We start from the raw sequence: 16,635 nt of genomic DNA on the forward strand, positions 1-16,635 counted from the left end.
AGATCATGAGACTGGGAAGTTAACTTAGAGAACACAGCGGTGGCGGATGTATTAAACAGGAGGTTCTCTACTCAGAGACCACGGGGAACATCACAAAAACAGGCTGGAAGGGAGGAGAGAACTCAAGAACATTACCATCAGTAGGGAGTTAGGACTGAGACGTTGTGGGAGCTGTCGTGACAGCTCACTGGTTTCTGATAGACTGTGTTACAGGTCTTAACAGAAGTGGCTGGTCAGACGGTAGATGTGTTGGGTACACCTTTTCCAAACAGTCTGCATCCGTGAAAGACTCCATGGACTCCGTCAAAACCTCTCGCTGCCTTGGTGAAGCAGCCAATATAATCAAAGACCCCACCCAACCGGGTCATTCTGTCTTCTCTCCTCTCCCATCAGGCAGGAGGTACAGGAGCCTGATGGCACGTACCACTAGGATCAAGGATAGCTTCTATCCCACGGTGATAAGACTACTGAAAGGTCCCCTGTCCGCTGAGATGGACTCTTGACCTCACAATCTACCTCGTTTGACTTCGCACCTCACTGTCTACTTGCAATGCACTTCCCTGTGATTGTGATTGTTTTAGCCTGTACTGCCTCAATGAACTGTCTAATCAATTAATCTGTACGAACAAGACAAGTTTTTGACTATACCTACCAATACCAATACCAAGTGCAAAATAGCAAATGTAACTCCTGAATTTAAAAATAAGGATGGGGAACTGAACATGATCCAGTTGGACCGAAGTGCCTGTTTCCATACTGTATTATTCTGTGACTGACACTAATTAGCAGTTCCAACGACAATGAACACTTTTTCCCTGAGGGTCATAATCTTTGTGTGGAGACAGGGGAATTGATTATATCAAAGCTGAAGTTGACAGATGTTTGAAATGCAATGGAGGTCAAGTAGTGATGAAGCAGTGTTGGGGGCAAGCTTGGATACGCAAGCTTCGAGTGGTAGTGCGGGCTGCAGGGCTGTGTGGCCTGTTACTGTCTTGCATCTGTTGTGTTCTTATATCTGAAGAGAAGGAATAAATAGATCCTCCTTGGATGTACCAGTGAGATAAAGCAGGGGACAAGGTATGGACCCTAGTTGTTTCCAATCTGTATCAACATTGTGGCTGAGGGAACCAAATGCAACAGTTCCACGGTCGTTACTGATAGTAAACTCAAAGAGAAGGAGTACTGCAGAATATAGGCAACTGAATGAGTGAAAAGCTCGAGTCAGTTGGAGTCCCTTTTGGGAAAATCGTGTGGTCATTCACTTTTGGAGAAGAAATCCATGGTGAATATGTGCTGAAGAGTAAAGATGACTTATCACAATTATTTAGGGTGTTATTGAGACTACATTTGGAATATTCTGCAAAATGTTGGTCAGCGTGTCAAAAAGAAGTTGCATTGTACTTTTGCAGAGAGTGCAATGCAGATTTACCATGTTGGTTTGTCACCTGAGGTATGATGGTGTCAGTCTCTCATTTCGAGGACAGGTAAGTGAACTCATTGAGATGTACAACATTATGAACGGGTTCCACAGGTTGGATGAGTCCAGATCTGAGTGTCACCGTCAGGGTAAAAGGAAAGGGCTACTTAGGAGAGAGATGAGGAGAAATGTGTTTGTGAAGAGTGTGGTGAACGTTGGGAATTCACTGCCACAGGCGACCTGGGGCTCGTAGACTGAGATCGTTTTGAACAGAGATTGATGGACTTCTGGGTACTGAAGGGACCGAGGAAGTGAGGACTGCGAAGAAACATCATGCTAAGGTAGAAGCTCAAGCAGGGTCTTGTTAATGTTCCAAAGGGCTGAAGGATCTACTTCTGCCATTTATCACTTTGTGATACGTTATTGTTCTTGTTTAGTTCAGACAGAGGAAAGCAAATGTAAATTCGGTTTTATAAATATAGAAGTAATTTTAATTAAATCAAAACACACTTTCTAAATTCTGTGTCGGTGCTGGGATGGGGATCGAGCCCGTCAATCTGCGGGCGGTGGTCGTTGGTGTCAGGGCAGTGACCCATGGAATACTCGAACACGGATGTGCTGGGAATCTGAAATGAAAACGGGAAATAGTGGAAACAGGTTGGGCAGCGTGCGTGGAGAGAGGGGAAGAGACACCGGTTCAGGTCTGAGACCCCTCGGCCGGAAACAACTCCTGTTTTATTTCAGATTTGCAGCAACTGCAGCTTTATATTACTTTCTTTGCGGGATCTTGGAGTTTCTCTTTCATGGATAAGGATGGCGTTGAATTCTCAGGGTTCATCTTTGTCGTACTGAAGGTCAGGGACATGTGATTTTGTTATTTCTGATTTAGATTATCTTTGGCGAAAGCCTCCCTCCATTATCTGGGTAACAGCCGGCCTGGACTCTCAGGAAATGTCACACAATGTGATTGTTCTCTGGTCACTGCCGCTCAGCAGAGAGAGCGAGTGAAGAGAAGGCAGCAGACGCAACGCTGAATGAACGTGGAAATGCGGCATTGGGGATCTGTTGTTTGGCATGGGTCTTGCCCCTGAATACAGAAGTGTCAAACGGAGGTGGGGTTGGAAGAGCATCGTTTACGTGATTCATTTATCATCTGGCGATGTCCGAAATATTTTGCATCCACTTGACACTTTTTGTTCATCGGAGTCAAATTTCAGCTCCTGGAAAAACACAGAAAATAATGCAAACCCTCAGCGGGTTAGAAGACGAGGTGCGACCCCATTGATAATGCAATATTTCAGCCGCCCCCCATGTGAATTATTGTCTAATAATTCTATTGATGTTCCGTTCATTGCAGAGCGGCAGAATCTGTGAACACCGGTCATCACTATGGCTGAAGGTGCACACAGGGGAGAAGATCCAGTGACAACAACAAAAAGGGACGACAAGGGTGAGTGAGAGAATTATGTAAAATGCAAACACCCTGACATTGGGTTCGGGTTAGATTCCCGGACCTGATCTCACAAAGGAAGAGGGGATAGGCTGAGGGGGGAGAGCACAGTAGGAGCGATCTCTCTAACAGATCTCTGTCAGTGGGCATTTTCATGGTCGTAGAGGTAGGAATTGGGGAGCAGGAGGTCACTGGGAATGGACCGGTCGCAATGGGCAGGTCTGACACAGTCAATGGGAGAAGCTGCCAAAGGGGGATGAACATCAGAGAAATGGGACGTGTTGAAAAGCGAGCTTGTCAGAGTTCAGAGTCACCAAGTTCCTGCAAGGAGAAGAAGCAAAGTTGTTAAGTTTAAGGAATTTTGGTTAACAACGGATATTGAAGGTTTGATGAGGAAAGGGGAAGTGTATGTCAGTGATAAGAAATTGGTGTCGAGTGAGTCCATTGAAGTTTATTGGGGATAATAGAGAGAACAAAGAAATTACGACAGTCTAAGTGGCTATGAAACTCCCTTGGGAAGCTGGTTTAAGGGGAATTGTAAAAGGTTATTAAAGAATATTGGAGCCGATGAGAGAGTCAGTCTTCTCAGGGAACAAGGCCACAAGAAATTGGTGTTGACTAATTCCTTTGAAGTTAATTGGGGAAAACGGAGAGAAATGTAATTTGGAGGGCGGAAGGGGCCATGAAATTGTCTTGGGAAGTAGGATTAAAGAGAATCGTAAATCCTTATAGAAGTATATTGGAATCAAGGAGGTAGCAAAGGAATGAGTCGGTCCCGTCCAAGGACCTAAGGGGTAACAGATTTGTGGAGCCAGGGGAAATGAGCGAAGTACTGAATGAATACTACTGATTGGTATTCACCAGGGAGAAGGATGTTCAAGGTTAGGGGAGGGATGTGCGGATATTACGGACCATATCTGTATCAGGAGAGAGAAAGTGTAAGAAATATTGCAGCACCTTCGTGTGGATGAATCCCCATGGCCTGACGAGATCTATCCAGGATGTTGAAGAAACAAGGATGGATATTGCTGGGTCTCAGTGGATATTTTTGCGTCTTTGTTAGCCACAGGTAGGTGCCAGAAGACTGGAGGACAACTAATGTTGTCCATTTGTACAAACAGGGCAGCAGGGATAAGCAACATGTCGGTGCGGAGTTGTTCTTGCTTGAGGGGTATAATCCCAGTCAGCATTGCACGCCTCATCTGCAGCATTGTAAGAAACGTCTCCCGTTCGACAGTGCGTCCAACTGCCAGATATGTTTTAAGCGGTAGCATAGTGCTGTCCTGCTGTGTTCTCTGTGAGTGGCGGTGTCTGGTCACCTGCTATCGATATGATCACCCTGCAGGTGACCCATTTAATCCTTATCAACGTTGTCCCCTCCAGAATCTGCTCACACAGTGACTTGGCTCACCCATTCTTCATCTGTGTTTTGTTCAGTTCTGAATTACACTGGTGAAACCTGCAATTCCTGATTTTTCAGGTGGAATATTCACTTGGATGCAGAATTTTACCGGGTGGTTTTCACCAGCCGGCCAAAGGGAAGACGATGAGATTACAGGAACCGCAAGCAGAAAACAAGATCGTATTGAGAGCAGTGGCCCTGTGGTGGGTGATCTGTCTGCAGGGAGAAGAGAACAAATTCAATCTGGAGGGAGTGGAGAGAGGAAAGGTGATCAGGTCGCCGGAACCCCGCCAACAGAGCAGGGTCATATTGAGAGCAGTAGCCCTGTGGAGGGTGATCCGTCTGCGACTCATTCCTTTGGAGGTTCAGTAAACAACGGACAGTCAAGCTTGGACCTGGTGACGTGTGAGTGAAATGAGAGGGGAGTGGGGCACAGGAATGGGGACTAACAGAGCTGGAGTCAATGAGCAGAGAAATGGGACAGATGGGAGCACTGTAATGTAGTACCTGAACTATGTAGTGGCGGGGGAAGTGAAGGAGGAATAGAGTTGGTGTGGGGAATGCAGTACCTGATCTGTGTAGGTTTTGAGAAAAGGGAAGGGGCAGTGGGTGGGTGTGGGGAATGTAGTACATGAACTGGGTAGAGTGCAGGAGAGAGTGAAGTGTGCGGCGGTGTGTGTGCGGAATGTCGTACCTGATCAGTGTAGGTGTCGGGGAGGTTGAAGGGGCAGTGGGTATGTCTGGGGAATGTCGTACCTCGTCTGTGTTGAAGCTTTTAGGGTGTGTTGAAGTCGTCGCTCAGAGTCTTCTGGATGCGTGTACCACTGCTGAGACTAGAATTCGTTGCCCATACCGCACTACACTTGACGCGGTGCTGGTGAATGTGGACCTTTTGGTGAAGAAACTCCCACAGTGCTGTTGGGTGGGTCTGAAACCCAGTGATGAACAACCGCAATCTTTCCAACGTCGGCGTGTGACGTCAGGTAGTGGGGTCTCCCCATCCACACGTTACCATGTCGTTGATGTAGAGCTTACGGTTTGGTTGGTGCTGTTTGAAGTGTCCAGACGGGCAACTGCGTTGCTTTTCGTTGATGGTAAATTGGATTGGAGGGCTTGAATGACAAGGAAGGAGAGATCGTATCAGGTGTGTCTGATCTCTCTGGCACAGAGGAGGCTGAGTACTGAAGTCAGAGAGCTGCACAATATGGTGAGGGCTGCAGATGGTGGGCGTCCGTTTCCCATTGTCGGGTTTCTAAGAATATATGGACGCGGTTTCAGGTGAGAGGGAGGATGTTCAAAGGGAAACTCAAGGGTAAGTGTCTTACACACAGTGTAGTTGGTATCTGGAATGAGCTTCCAGAGGAGGCGGTGAAGGGAGGAACAGTAAGAAATTATAGCGAATATCTGGAAAATGAGGAAGGAAGGGACGGGTGTGAAATTAATGCTGCAAGTGTGATTGGCATAGATAGCCGCGATGGGCAGCATGGACCCGATGGGCTGAATAGCCTGTTTTATGCTGTAGAACTCTTATGACTCTCTGGCACACACACACATGTCACTGGTGGTGAGGGTTGTTCAAGATCCCGGGCGTTGTTTGTGTTTGGGACCCGAGCCCAGGGCACTTCTTGGGGGTGATGTTCGGTTTCTACCATTCTATTCACAGATCCAAAGTCCACACTCTCTGAGCTCCTGACACAGTGGGACGATTACCAACTGTTCCAGCTGGGAAAATTCTACCAGCATAGACTGACAGAGGCGATTGAAGAACGAGTTGAAGGACTCAGCCAACTGTTGAGGAACGAGGAACATTTCAGTGGACGTGAACATGAGGTGAGTGCCACAGAGAGTCATAGCACTGAAACACGCCCTTCGGCCCAACTCGTCCATGCTGATCAAGGTGTCCACCTAAGAAAATCCCATTTGGCCGTGTTTGACCCAGATCCCTCCAAACCTTTCCTATCCATGTCCAACAGATATTTTAAATGTTGTTATTGTACCTGCCTCAACTAATTTCTCAGGCCATGTACGAATTAATTGGGAACAGCTGTTTTAGGGCAAGTCCACGTCTGACCATGTGGAGTATGTTTAAAGACCAACTGCACAGAGCACAGGACAGGTATATTCCAGAGAGATGGACGGACATGGATAGCAAGAGAAGGGAACTTTGGATGTCGAGAGAGGTGGTGAATTTAATGAAATAGGGAAAAGGAGACATATGAAGGATTTAGGAAGCTAGAGTCAAACGGAGCCGCAGAGGATTATAAAGAAGTTGGAAAAGAATTCAAGAAGGGAATTAGGAGAGCCAGCAGAGGGCATGAACAGTCCTTGGCAAATAGGAATAAGAAGAATCCCAAGTGCAAGACGATAGGTCGACTCAAGGATAAAGGAGGGAAACTGTACCTAGAGACAGAGGATGTGGTCGAGGTCCTAAATGAGTATTTGGCGTTGGGATATATCAAGCAGGACTTGTGGAGCTTGCTAATATGCTGGAGCATTTTGTGATAAAGAACCAAGTCATTTTGGGTCTCTTCAAGCACCTTAAGATAGATAACTCCCCAGGGCCCGATGGGATGTAGCCCAGGTTATTGAGAGAAGTAAGATACAAGAATTCTGGGGTCTTGACCAAGCTTTCGTGTCCTCTGTAGCCACAGGCGAGGTCCCGGAGGGCTTTTGTGCACTAAGTAGGTTCGGTTATTCAAGAAAGATTATCCTGGAAACTTTAGGCCAGTCATGTCAATAGTCGGAAAACTGTTGGCGAGGATTTATCGTGACAGGAGTTCTGAGCATTTTGAATACTATGGCCAAATTACGGACAGTCAGCATGGGTTTGTGCGAGACAAGTCGTGTCTCACTAACTTGATTGAGTATTTCGAGGAGGCGACAGAGGTGATTGATGAAAGGCGAACAGTGGAGTTTTCCTGCACAGATTTGGGTAAGGCCTTTGACAAACATTGTCGGCCGATCCAGAAGATTAAGGTGCATAGGACAGACAGTGACTTGGTCGTTAATAGCACAGAGAAATCTCAACAATTATATCTATTGCAGAGCATTAGTGATTCCTCACTCTGCGACCACAGTAATCTGATTGTCACTTTCCAGTCAGTTTTTCCAACTTATGACTGAATCCTGACATTTAACAGGTGGGTGAAGACACACGCCAGTGACTGTTTGTGTGCAGAAAACCAATGGGACCTCCCATCACTGAGCAGATATTTTCTTGAGTCTCTCAGCTCACTCCTCACCTTATTCATTATTCTTCATTGCAGAACGTCACTGAGCTCGTGGGGAAGGGCAACCGAACAGATGGTTCCAAGCTCTTCCTCAGTCTGGTGACAGAGAAAGGCTCCCAGACCTGGAGGGTGATGTGGGAATCATTTGGAATCATGAGGAAGGAGTTGCCAAAGCTGGACAAAATACTGAAAGAAATCCAGGAGTTCGGTACGGTAAAACAACACACTGAACTCAAAATCATTCTGCAACACTCTAAACAACAATAATGGTCAAATCTGGTTTCATGAAAACTTGTTATTTTGAACAGGTCCTGATCCACAAGAATATATGAACATCGCCCGAGGTTTAACTGAACTACCCACTAAACTGAAAGGTGAGAGAAGAAATGCAATCTTATAATCACTTTATCTTTAGAATCGATGCATGGCAGAAGCCATTTATTCAGAGATTGTTTGGACCTGGGATTCAAAAGGTCATTAGCTTGTGCATTCAATATGCTGTTCTTGGAATTAACCACCAATCCATCAGATCATGATACATTTTCTGTTCTGATGTTCATCCTTAGCACTTGACTCAGTCTCGGCAGGATGGCAGTGCAAAGCTCCTCCTACAAGATATGGGAAATCAAGGAACCTCTCGGTCTCTCTGATGACTACTTCTGCGGGAAGTACTCCCAGCTGCAGCTCCTGACAAACGGGTCAAGGAACTGGAGCTGGTGTTAGACGTACTCCGGATCATCCGGGATGCTGGGAGCATCACAGATGTTACTTCTATTGTGTTGGTCACACGTAAGATTCAGGTTTCAGATCGATGGGTGATCACCAGTAAATGTAAGCTGAGTAGGGAGGCAGTGTAAGGTTTTCCTGTGGCAATTTCCCTCACTGACAGGTGCACGGTTTTGGATCTTGTTCTGGGGATGATCTTTAAGTGGCTAGCAACAGCTGTCATGTGTCTGGCACGGTGACCTGCTCTGAAGCTCAGAGGTAAAGGGTGCAGTCAGACAGGGCGATAATGAGAGGATACTCCATTACGAGGGGGACTGACAGGTGATTCTGTGGCCGCAGAAGAGACTCTAGGACGGTGTGTTGCCTCCCGTATGTTAGGGTCAATGATATCTCTGAGCAGCTGCAGAACATTCCCGAGTGGGAGGGCGAACAGCCAGCTGGTACAAACGAAGAAGGCAAAACAAGGTAAGAGGTCCTGTAGAATGAGTACAGGCAGTTATGACAAGTTAAGAAGCAGGGCACCGAGGATGGTGATCTCCGGATTACTCCCGGTGCCACGTGACAGCGAGGTTCTAAACAGCAAGATCAACCAGAGGATGTGTGGCTGAGCAGCTGATGCAGGCGGCAGGGTTTCAGGATCTTGGATGATTGGGACCTCTGCTGGATCAGGGTCGAACTACACAAGAGCGACAGGTTGCAATTGAACTGGAGGGGAGAAATACCCTCGCAGGGAAATCTGCCAGCACTGCACGAGAGGGTTTAAACTAGATTGACAGGATGGTCGGACTCTGAGCTGGAGCATGTCATGGGATAAAGCAGTAGCCAGTAAGATTTTCCGGTCGGAACCCTGCCTGCATGACAGTGCGATTGCTGAGATGTCGACAATTCCTTCCCCAGCCCCACAGATGCTGCTGCACACAGTGTTTTTATTTTGAAGCAACAACAGCGGAAGAGCGTTAAAACCCCGATCGGTTCATTAAACAGAATGCCCACTACCCCTTTTCAACATCTCCATACACCACAACAGCATCAAAGTGAGATCTTTTTGAACACTGATAGCTGTGGTAGTAGTGGGAGGGGGTCCAGTGCAGGACAAGCAGGGGTCAGTAAACTACCAGGGAAACTTCCACCTTCACAGTACAGTAAATATGGGAATGTCAGGGTCTGATGGTTTTCCAGGCCATGGCGCCCGGTCGAGACAGGGATCCGTTAAACGTTTACTTTCTGCACTAACATACATTAGTGAATTCAATTAATTCAAGAGCATTGACCTCATCCTTGTCACCTTAAATACTGAGTTATGAGTTGAAATATCTGACATTTTGACCACTGTCTGTTCCCCTGGAAGATGTTCAACAGAAACACAAGAGGACACTGCGGGCACAGACTGAAACACTGAGAGTGAACACCATCCTGATGAGGGAGAAGGTGAAGGTTTTCCAGCTGGTCGATCGATACACTAAGCTCACGGTCATTTCCACTTTTCGACGTCGGAGACTTATGGAACACGAGCTGCTGGTAAGAGGCCGGGACCACGAAAAGTGGAGAGAGGAACATCTCCGGGGAGAGCTGGAAAAAATCCGGACTGATCAGTTGTTCGAGAGCAGCTTTTCCGGGAGCAAATCCAAATCTGGGAGTTCAGCAGCAGTGGCCGGAGTCCCGGGGATCGGGAAAACAACAATGGTGCAAAAGATTGTTTATGACTGGGCCACGGGGAAAATATACCAACAATTTCAATTTATCTTCAGTTTCAAGTTCCGGGATTTAAACACGATTAATTGCACAATAAACCTGTGGAACCTGATGGTATTTTTTTATCCTTACCTGAGGGATGTTCTGAAAAAGCTGTGGGAGAACCCAGAGGGGTTGCTGTTTATATTCGATGGTTTGGATGAATTCAAGGACAGAATCGATTTTGCTGACAATTGGAGAGACACAGAACCTCAGCACATGTGCACAGATCCTGAATTCCGGTGTAAGGTGTCTGACATTGTGTACAGTTTAATCCAGCACAAGCTGCTCCCGGGGTGTTCAGTGCTGCTGACCACACGTCCCACTGCGTTACACTTATTGGAAAAGGCGGAGATCAGTGTCTGGGCTGAAATCCTGGGATTTGTTGGTGAGGAACGGAAGGAATATTTCAACAGGTTTTTTGAAGATCAGGCGGTGGCAGCGGCTGTTTTCAAACACGTGGACGAGAATGAGATCCTGTACACCATGAGCTACAACCCCTCCTACTGCTGGATCCTCGGTCTGGCACTGGGTCCCTTCTTCACACAAAGACACAGAGCCCCGCAGCGGGTTCCCAAGACCATCACCCAACTATATTCCCACTACATTTACAACATCCTAAAAAACCACGGCCGTGAGATTGAAAGCCCCCGTGATGTGTTACTGAGGGTTGGTCAGATGGCCTTCACAGGAGTGTCCGAGAGGAAGATTGTATTTACAGATGGAGATTTGATCAGGTACAATCTGCAGCCTTCCCAGTTTCTGTCCGGGTTCCTGATGGAACTTTTGGAGAGAGAGGATTGTGCCCGGAGCGTGGTGTACACATTCCCACACCTCACTATCCAAGAGTTTGTCGCCGCACTCGCACAATTCCTGACTCCAGATCCCGGGGATATCCTGAAACTCCTAACTGAAGCCCACAGCGAAGAAGACGGGCGATTTGAGGTATTTCTCCGTTTTGTTGCTGGTCTCTCCTCCCCAGCGTCAGCTCGGGGGCTGGAGGAGTTTGTGGGTCCATTTCCCCATCAAACAATCTGCCGAGTGATTGACTGGGTGAAGCAGGAGGTGAAACGTCAGGGTGGAAACAGAAGGAGCGGAGCTGGTAAAAGGAGCCTCCTGAACACACTGCACTACCTGTTTGAGTCTCAGAACCGTGGACTGGTTCAGGCCGCGCTGGAATCTGTGGAAACACTTTCATTCAGTGGATTGCGAATGACCCCGATTGACTGCGCCGTCCTGTCTCATGTCATTGGGCTCTGTGATACAGTAAAACACCTCGACCTGTGGAACTGCCGCATTGAGAGTGAAGGGCTCCAGCGGTTGGGACCCGGGCTGCACAAATGCCAGGAGCTGAGGTAACTGTTAATTTATCTCTGGCTCTGAACTGTTAAAGTATTCCATTTCGTTGTATCAATGTAAAGGGAAAGGAAGAATTTTTATAAAACTGTAGAAAAGCAGATTGTGAAGGATTGTGCCAAACAACAGAGGATTGGTCAGTAATTCCCCAAGGATAGGAAAGGTTATATTAGAGACTTCATCAGATCAGTGAATAACGGCCATTTGTTTAATTACAATAAATCACATGAATGGCTGTGTTTTTCACTGGCTCTGACACATCTCACTGTTAAAGTTCCCTCTCACTGTTACTGACACCCAGACCGACACTCTTTGCAGCAGTCGGTGTGTCGGAGCTTCGCACTCACTCCCGGAGAGGGACAGGAGAAGGACACGGCAGTGTCACTCTGAGAGGGAGGGTAATATCTCTGGCAAAACCTCCGTCCCGCTACTCCTCCTGTGGGAGTCTTCTCTCACCCACCTTCCTCTGAGGCTCTCTTCACCCCTCCCTCTCCTATGGGATTGTCCTCGCCCCTCCCCCTCCTGTGGGCCTTTCATACCTCCCCTCCTCCTGTGACACACTCCTTCCCTCTCTGTTCCTCTCCCTCCCCTTGTGGGGGACTCCTTCTGTCTCTTCATCCTCCTTCCGTGTGCCCTCCCTCCCTCCTTCTTGCAGGACGTTTCTCCCCCGTCCCCCGATGCACGTTTTGCCATCCACCCCAGCCTTTCCCCCTGTTCGGGAGCTGGGCAGTGAGGGTCACTGACAGTGAATGAAATTCCGGTCAGTCATTTACCGATGCTTTTACTGTTTCCTCAAATATCCGAGTGAGAGAAATTCTGTCAGAACCACGGTTTGAGTTCTGCACTTTGTTTGTGTTTAGATTTAGGAGCAATCATCTAGGAGATTCCGGGGTGAAGTTGGTGTCTGCAGCTCTGAGGGATCCGGAGTGTAAAATGAAGAGACTGGAGTAAGTCCCAGACTGTGAGAGCTTGTGTTTACAGTCACTGGGTGGCTGACACTGAACATTAATATGGACAGTAATTGTGCTGCTGATATACACGGGGGATTTACACTGACTCCTGTCTCTCTGTGTCCCTCACCTTCACTCTCTCTCTCATCTCCAGGCTGAGGGATGTCGGTCTCACAGATTCTGGTGCCGAAGATCTCGTCTCCGCCCTCAGTACAAACCGCTCACTGACGGAGCTGGACCTGGTTAGAAATGAACTGGAGGAATCAGGAGTCAAACTGGTGTCTGCAGCTCTGAGGGACCCGGAGTGTCAAATCCAGAGTCTGGAGTAAGTTTCAGACCGTTAGTGATTGTGTTAACGGTTACTGGGTGTCTGACACTGAACATTAAAATTATCAGTAATTGTATTACTGATAAACCCTGGGGGATTTGCACCGTCCCCGTCTCTGTGTCCTTCGCACTCACTCTTTCTCATCTCCAGGCTGGATGGAGTCATTCTTTCGGCCAGTTACACTGAGGGTCTTGGCTCCACTCTCAGTACAAACGACTCGCTAGTGGAATTGGAACTGAGTGGTGGTAAACTGGGAGATTCAGCAGTGAAACTACTGGCTGCGGCTCTGAAGGTCACTAAGTATAAAATACGTAGATTGAAGTAAGTACCAGACTGTGAGAGATTGTGTTTACAGTAACTGGGTGTCTGACACTGAACATTAATGTGATCAGGAGCTGTGTTACTGCTAAACCCTGGTGAGTTGCACCGTCTCCTGTCTCTCTGTGTCCTTCACACTCAGTCTCTCTCATCTCCAGGCTGTGGTGCATAGGTCTCTCAGGATCTTCTGCTGAGGATCTCGCCTCCGCTCTTAGTATAAACAGCTCACTGACGGAGCTCGACCTGAGCGATAATGAACTGGGACATTCAGGAGTGAAACTAGTGTCTGCGGCTCTGAGGGATCCAGTATGTAAAATAAAGAAACTAGAGTAAGTACCATACTGTGAGAGGCTGTATTCAGAATAACTGCTTCATAGAACCATACAGCACGGAAACAGGCCCTGTGGCTCCACTGGTCCATGCCGACCTAGATGCCCCGTCCAACCTTGTCCCAAATTGTCAGCATCTGGCTCCTAACCTTCGAAACCCTTCCAATCCATGTACCTGTCCAACTGTCTTTTAGAAGTTGTTATTCTACCCGCCTCAAGCCACTTCCTCTGGCACCTCATTCCACACGGAATGTGTAAAACGAAAAGTTGCCCCTCAAGTTCTTCTTAAATCTTTCCCTAGTCACCCAAACCTATGCCCTCTAGTTCTTTATACTCCAACTCTTGGGTAGAAAGACTGAGTGCATTCGCCCTACTTATGCCCCTCATGAATTTATACACCTCTGTAATATCACCTCTCAGTCTTCCACACTTTAAGGAATGATGTCCTAACCTGTCAAACCTCTCCCTTTTACTCAGTCCCTCGTGTCCTGGCGACAGCCTTTGTAAACATTTCCTGTGCTCTTTCTCGTTTAATAATATCTTTCCTCTTTCAGGCCAACCTAAACTGAACACAATACCCCAAGTGCAGCCTCAGCATCATCCCGTACAGCCGCACCATGTCCTCCCATGTTTTTATACTCAGTGCCCTGACTTATGAAGGCCAGTGTGCTAAAAGCCTTCTTCACCACCCTGTCCACCTGTGACTCATGTACTTTTACCCCAAGGTCCTTCTGTTTTACAACACTTCCTAGGGCCCTGCTGTTTACTGCGAAGTCCCACCTGAATCTGACTTCCCAAAATGCAACAACTCTAACTTATCCAAATTAATCTCCATTTGCCATTCCTCGGCCCACTTACTCTGCAGATCAAGATCCCCCTGTAATTTTGATAACCTTCTTCATTGCCGAATGTATCATTTATTTTAGTGTCATATGCAAAGTCACTAACCATGCAAAGCACATTATTACCCAAATAATTGACGGCAAACAACAATGGCCCCAGCATCAACGCCTGAAGCACAACACTGGTGACGGACCTCCAGTTCGATAAGGAACCATCCACCATCACCCTCTGCCTCCCACGTCAAGCCAGTTGTGTATCCAATTAGTCAGCTCGGCCTGGACTCCATGTAATATAACCTTCCAGAGTAGCCTGAATGAAGTCCATATAAACTACGTCTATTTTCCTGGTCACATCGTCAAAAAATTCAATCGTTTATAAGGCCTAAAGCCATATTGACTACCCCTAATCAACCCCTGCCTTTGCAGATGTACCTGTATTTTTCCCTCAGAATCTTCTGCAGTAACTTAACTACCACAGACGTTACATTCACTCCCGTACAGTCCCAGGTTTTTCTTTTTGCCACCTTTCTTAAATAAAGGTACAACCCACCCTAAGGTCCAATCTACCGGCACCTCACCCGTGGCCAATGATGATGCGAATATCTCTGCCAGGACTCGCCCAGATTCCTCTCTAGCCTCCCACAGTGTTATTGGATGGCCTGTTCAGGTCATGGAGATTGTTCTACCTTCATTCCTTTAAAGACATCAGCACCTCACCCGCTGTAAAGTGGATTATTCCCGACATCTCTCCATTTACATTTCCTACGTCCGAAGTTTTCATGTCTTCCTCCACGGGAAAAACAGAAGAGAAATATTCACTAAGAACCTTGTCCATCTCCTGTGGTTCCGCACAAAGGTGTCCCTTTGGTCTTTGGGGTCCCTATTCTCTTTCCAGCTGCTCTTTTCCCCTTAATATACATGAAATCCCTTCCGCTTTTCCTGAATCTTCCCTGCCAATGTTATCTCATGCCACATTTTTCCCTCCTGATTTCCTTCTTGAGTACACTTCTGCATCCCTGATACGTCTCAAGGGATTCACTAGATTCCAACTGCCTGTACGTGACCCCTGCGTCCTTGTTGCTGCCCGCGGCCTCAGTATTTCCTTTTCAGCGGTGTTCCCTACTCCTACCAGCCATGCCCTTCACTCTGACAGGAACATAGAGACATTGAACTTTCACCATCTCACCTTTAAAAGCCACCCACTTGCCTGTGGTCATTTTGCCCGCAAACGACTACTCGAATCAACCTTTGCAAGCTCCTGTCTCAGACGGTCAAAATTCGTCCTGCCCCGATTCAGAACTTGAAATTATGTAGCAGATCCGTCCCTCTCCATAATGAGTTTAAAACTAATAGAACTGTGATCACTGGTCCCAAAGTACTCCCTCATTGTCACCTGATTTCACTTGCTCCGCCCTTTGTCCTCTCCCGAGTGGGTCATCAATATTGCCCAAGGAAACCTTCCTGAATGCACAATGAATTCCAGCCCATCTGAGCCCTTAACAGTATGGCAGTTCTAGTCTACGTTAGGAAAGTTAAACTCTCCTTCTGTGACGACCCTATTATTCTTACATCTCTGCACAATCTCCCTGCTTATTTGTTCTTCTAATTCCTGTTGACTGGGGACAAGAAGTACATGTCCAGCAATGAGATTGTCCTTTTCTTACTTCTCAGCTCCACCCTGAAAGCTTCAGTTGTAGATCCTTCTGTAAGTTCATCTCTGACTGCTGCTGTGACATTCCCCTTAATCAAAACCAAAACGCCCCCTATTCTCTTTCCTCCAATTCTAACCCGCCCGAAGCACTTGTACCCCGGAACATTCAGCTGACAGTCTTGTTCCTGCCTCAGCCATATTTCCATAATGGTTATAATATTCCAGTCCAACGTAGATATCCATGCCATGTGTTCACCCGCCTTCCCTGCCATAGCTCTCCCATTGAAATAAAATCAATTCACCCTAATAAGCTTTCCAAGCTCCTGGCCATTCTCCCGTCTCTCATACCTGTTCAACCTTCCGTTGCCGACTACTGTTTCACTATCCGGCCTCTCCTTTGCCTCCCTTGGGATTCCAGCCCTCTGACAATCTACTCGGATCCCACCCTTGTAGCACAAGCAAATCTGTCTGCCAGGCTACTGGTCCCCCTCCAGAGATTGTGATTACAGTCACTGGGGGTCTGACACTCTTTTGGCTTTTATTAGGCAAGGGAGTGCCATCGTAATCTCGTGTTGTTGTTGCAACAGTAAAATGACAAATAACGAATAAAAAAAACATATAGAAACTGAACATTAATGTGGTCAGTAATTGTGTTGCTGATAAACCCTGGGGGTTTGCACCGTCTCCTGTCTCTCTGTGTCCTTCACCCTCACTCTCTCTCATCTCCAGGCTAAGGGGTGTCGGTCTCACAGATTCTGGTGCGGAGGATCTCGCCTCCGCTCTCAGTACAAACCGCTCACTGACGGAGCTGGACCTGAGTGACAATAAGCTGGGAGATTTGAGAGGGAAACTGATCTGTGCGGCTATAAGTGACCCGGAGTGCAAAATACAAAGGCTGAAGTAAG

The 16,635-nt window shown here is 47.3% G+C and overlaps 1 protein-coding gene across 2 annotated transcripts in view; it reads left to right on the forward strand.

The window, feature by feature from the left end:
* The window catches only part of LOC127566681 (NACHT, LRR and PYD domains-containing protein 14-like), a 31,167-nt gene that overhangs the window by 12,413 nt on the left and 2,119 nt on the right, over positions 1-16,635 (forward strand). Inside the window, exons 3-13 of one of the 2 annotated variants that reach the window (XM_052009226.1) lie at positions 2,775-2,867; positions 4,348-4,674; positions 5,933-6,099; positions 7,536-7,707; positions 7,808-7,873; positions 9,574-11,311; positions 12,173-12,259; positions 12,417-12,587; positions 12,741-12,911; positions 13,067-13,237; positions 16,460-16,630. In XM_052009226.1, coding sequence (XP_051865186.1) covers positions 2,807-2,867; positions 4,348-4,674; positions 5,933-6,099; positions 7,536-7,707; positions 7,808-7,873; positions 9,574-11,311; positions 12,173-12,259; positions 12,417-12,587; positions 12,741-12,911; positions 13,067-13,237; positions 16,460-16,630 — 3,302 coding nt within the window. In that variant the 5' untranslated portion in view covers positions 2,775-2,806. The remainder of the gene's footprint in view (positions 1-2,774; positions 2,868-4,347; positions 4,675-5,932; positions 6,100-7,535; positions 7,708-7,807; positions 7,874-9,573; positions 11,312-12,172; positions 12,260-12,416; positions 12,588-12,740; positions 12,912-13,066; positions 13,238-16,459; positions 16,631-16,635) is intronic. The other variant, XM_052009227.1, reaches the window with a different exon arrangement.

Source organism: Pristis pectinata, chromosome 44 (assembly GCF_009764475.1).
Source record: "Pristis pectinata isolate sPriPec2 chromosome 44, sPriPec2.1.pri, whole genome shotgun sequence".
NCBI lineage: Eukaryota > Metazoa > Chordata > Chondrichthyes > Rhinopristiformes > Pristidae > Pristis > Pristis pectinata.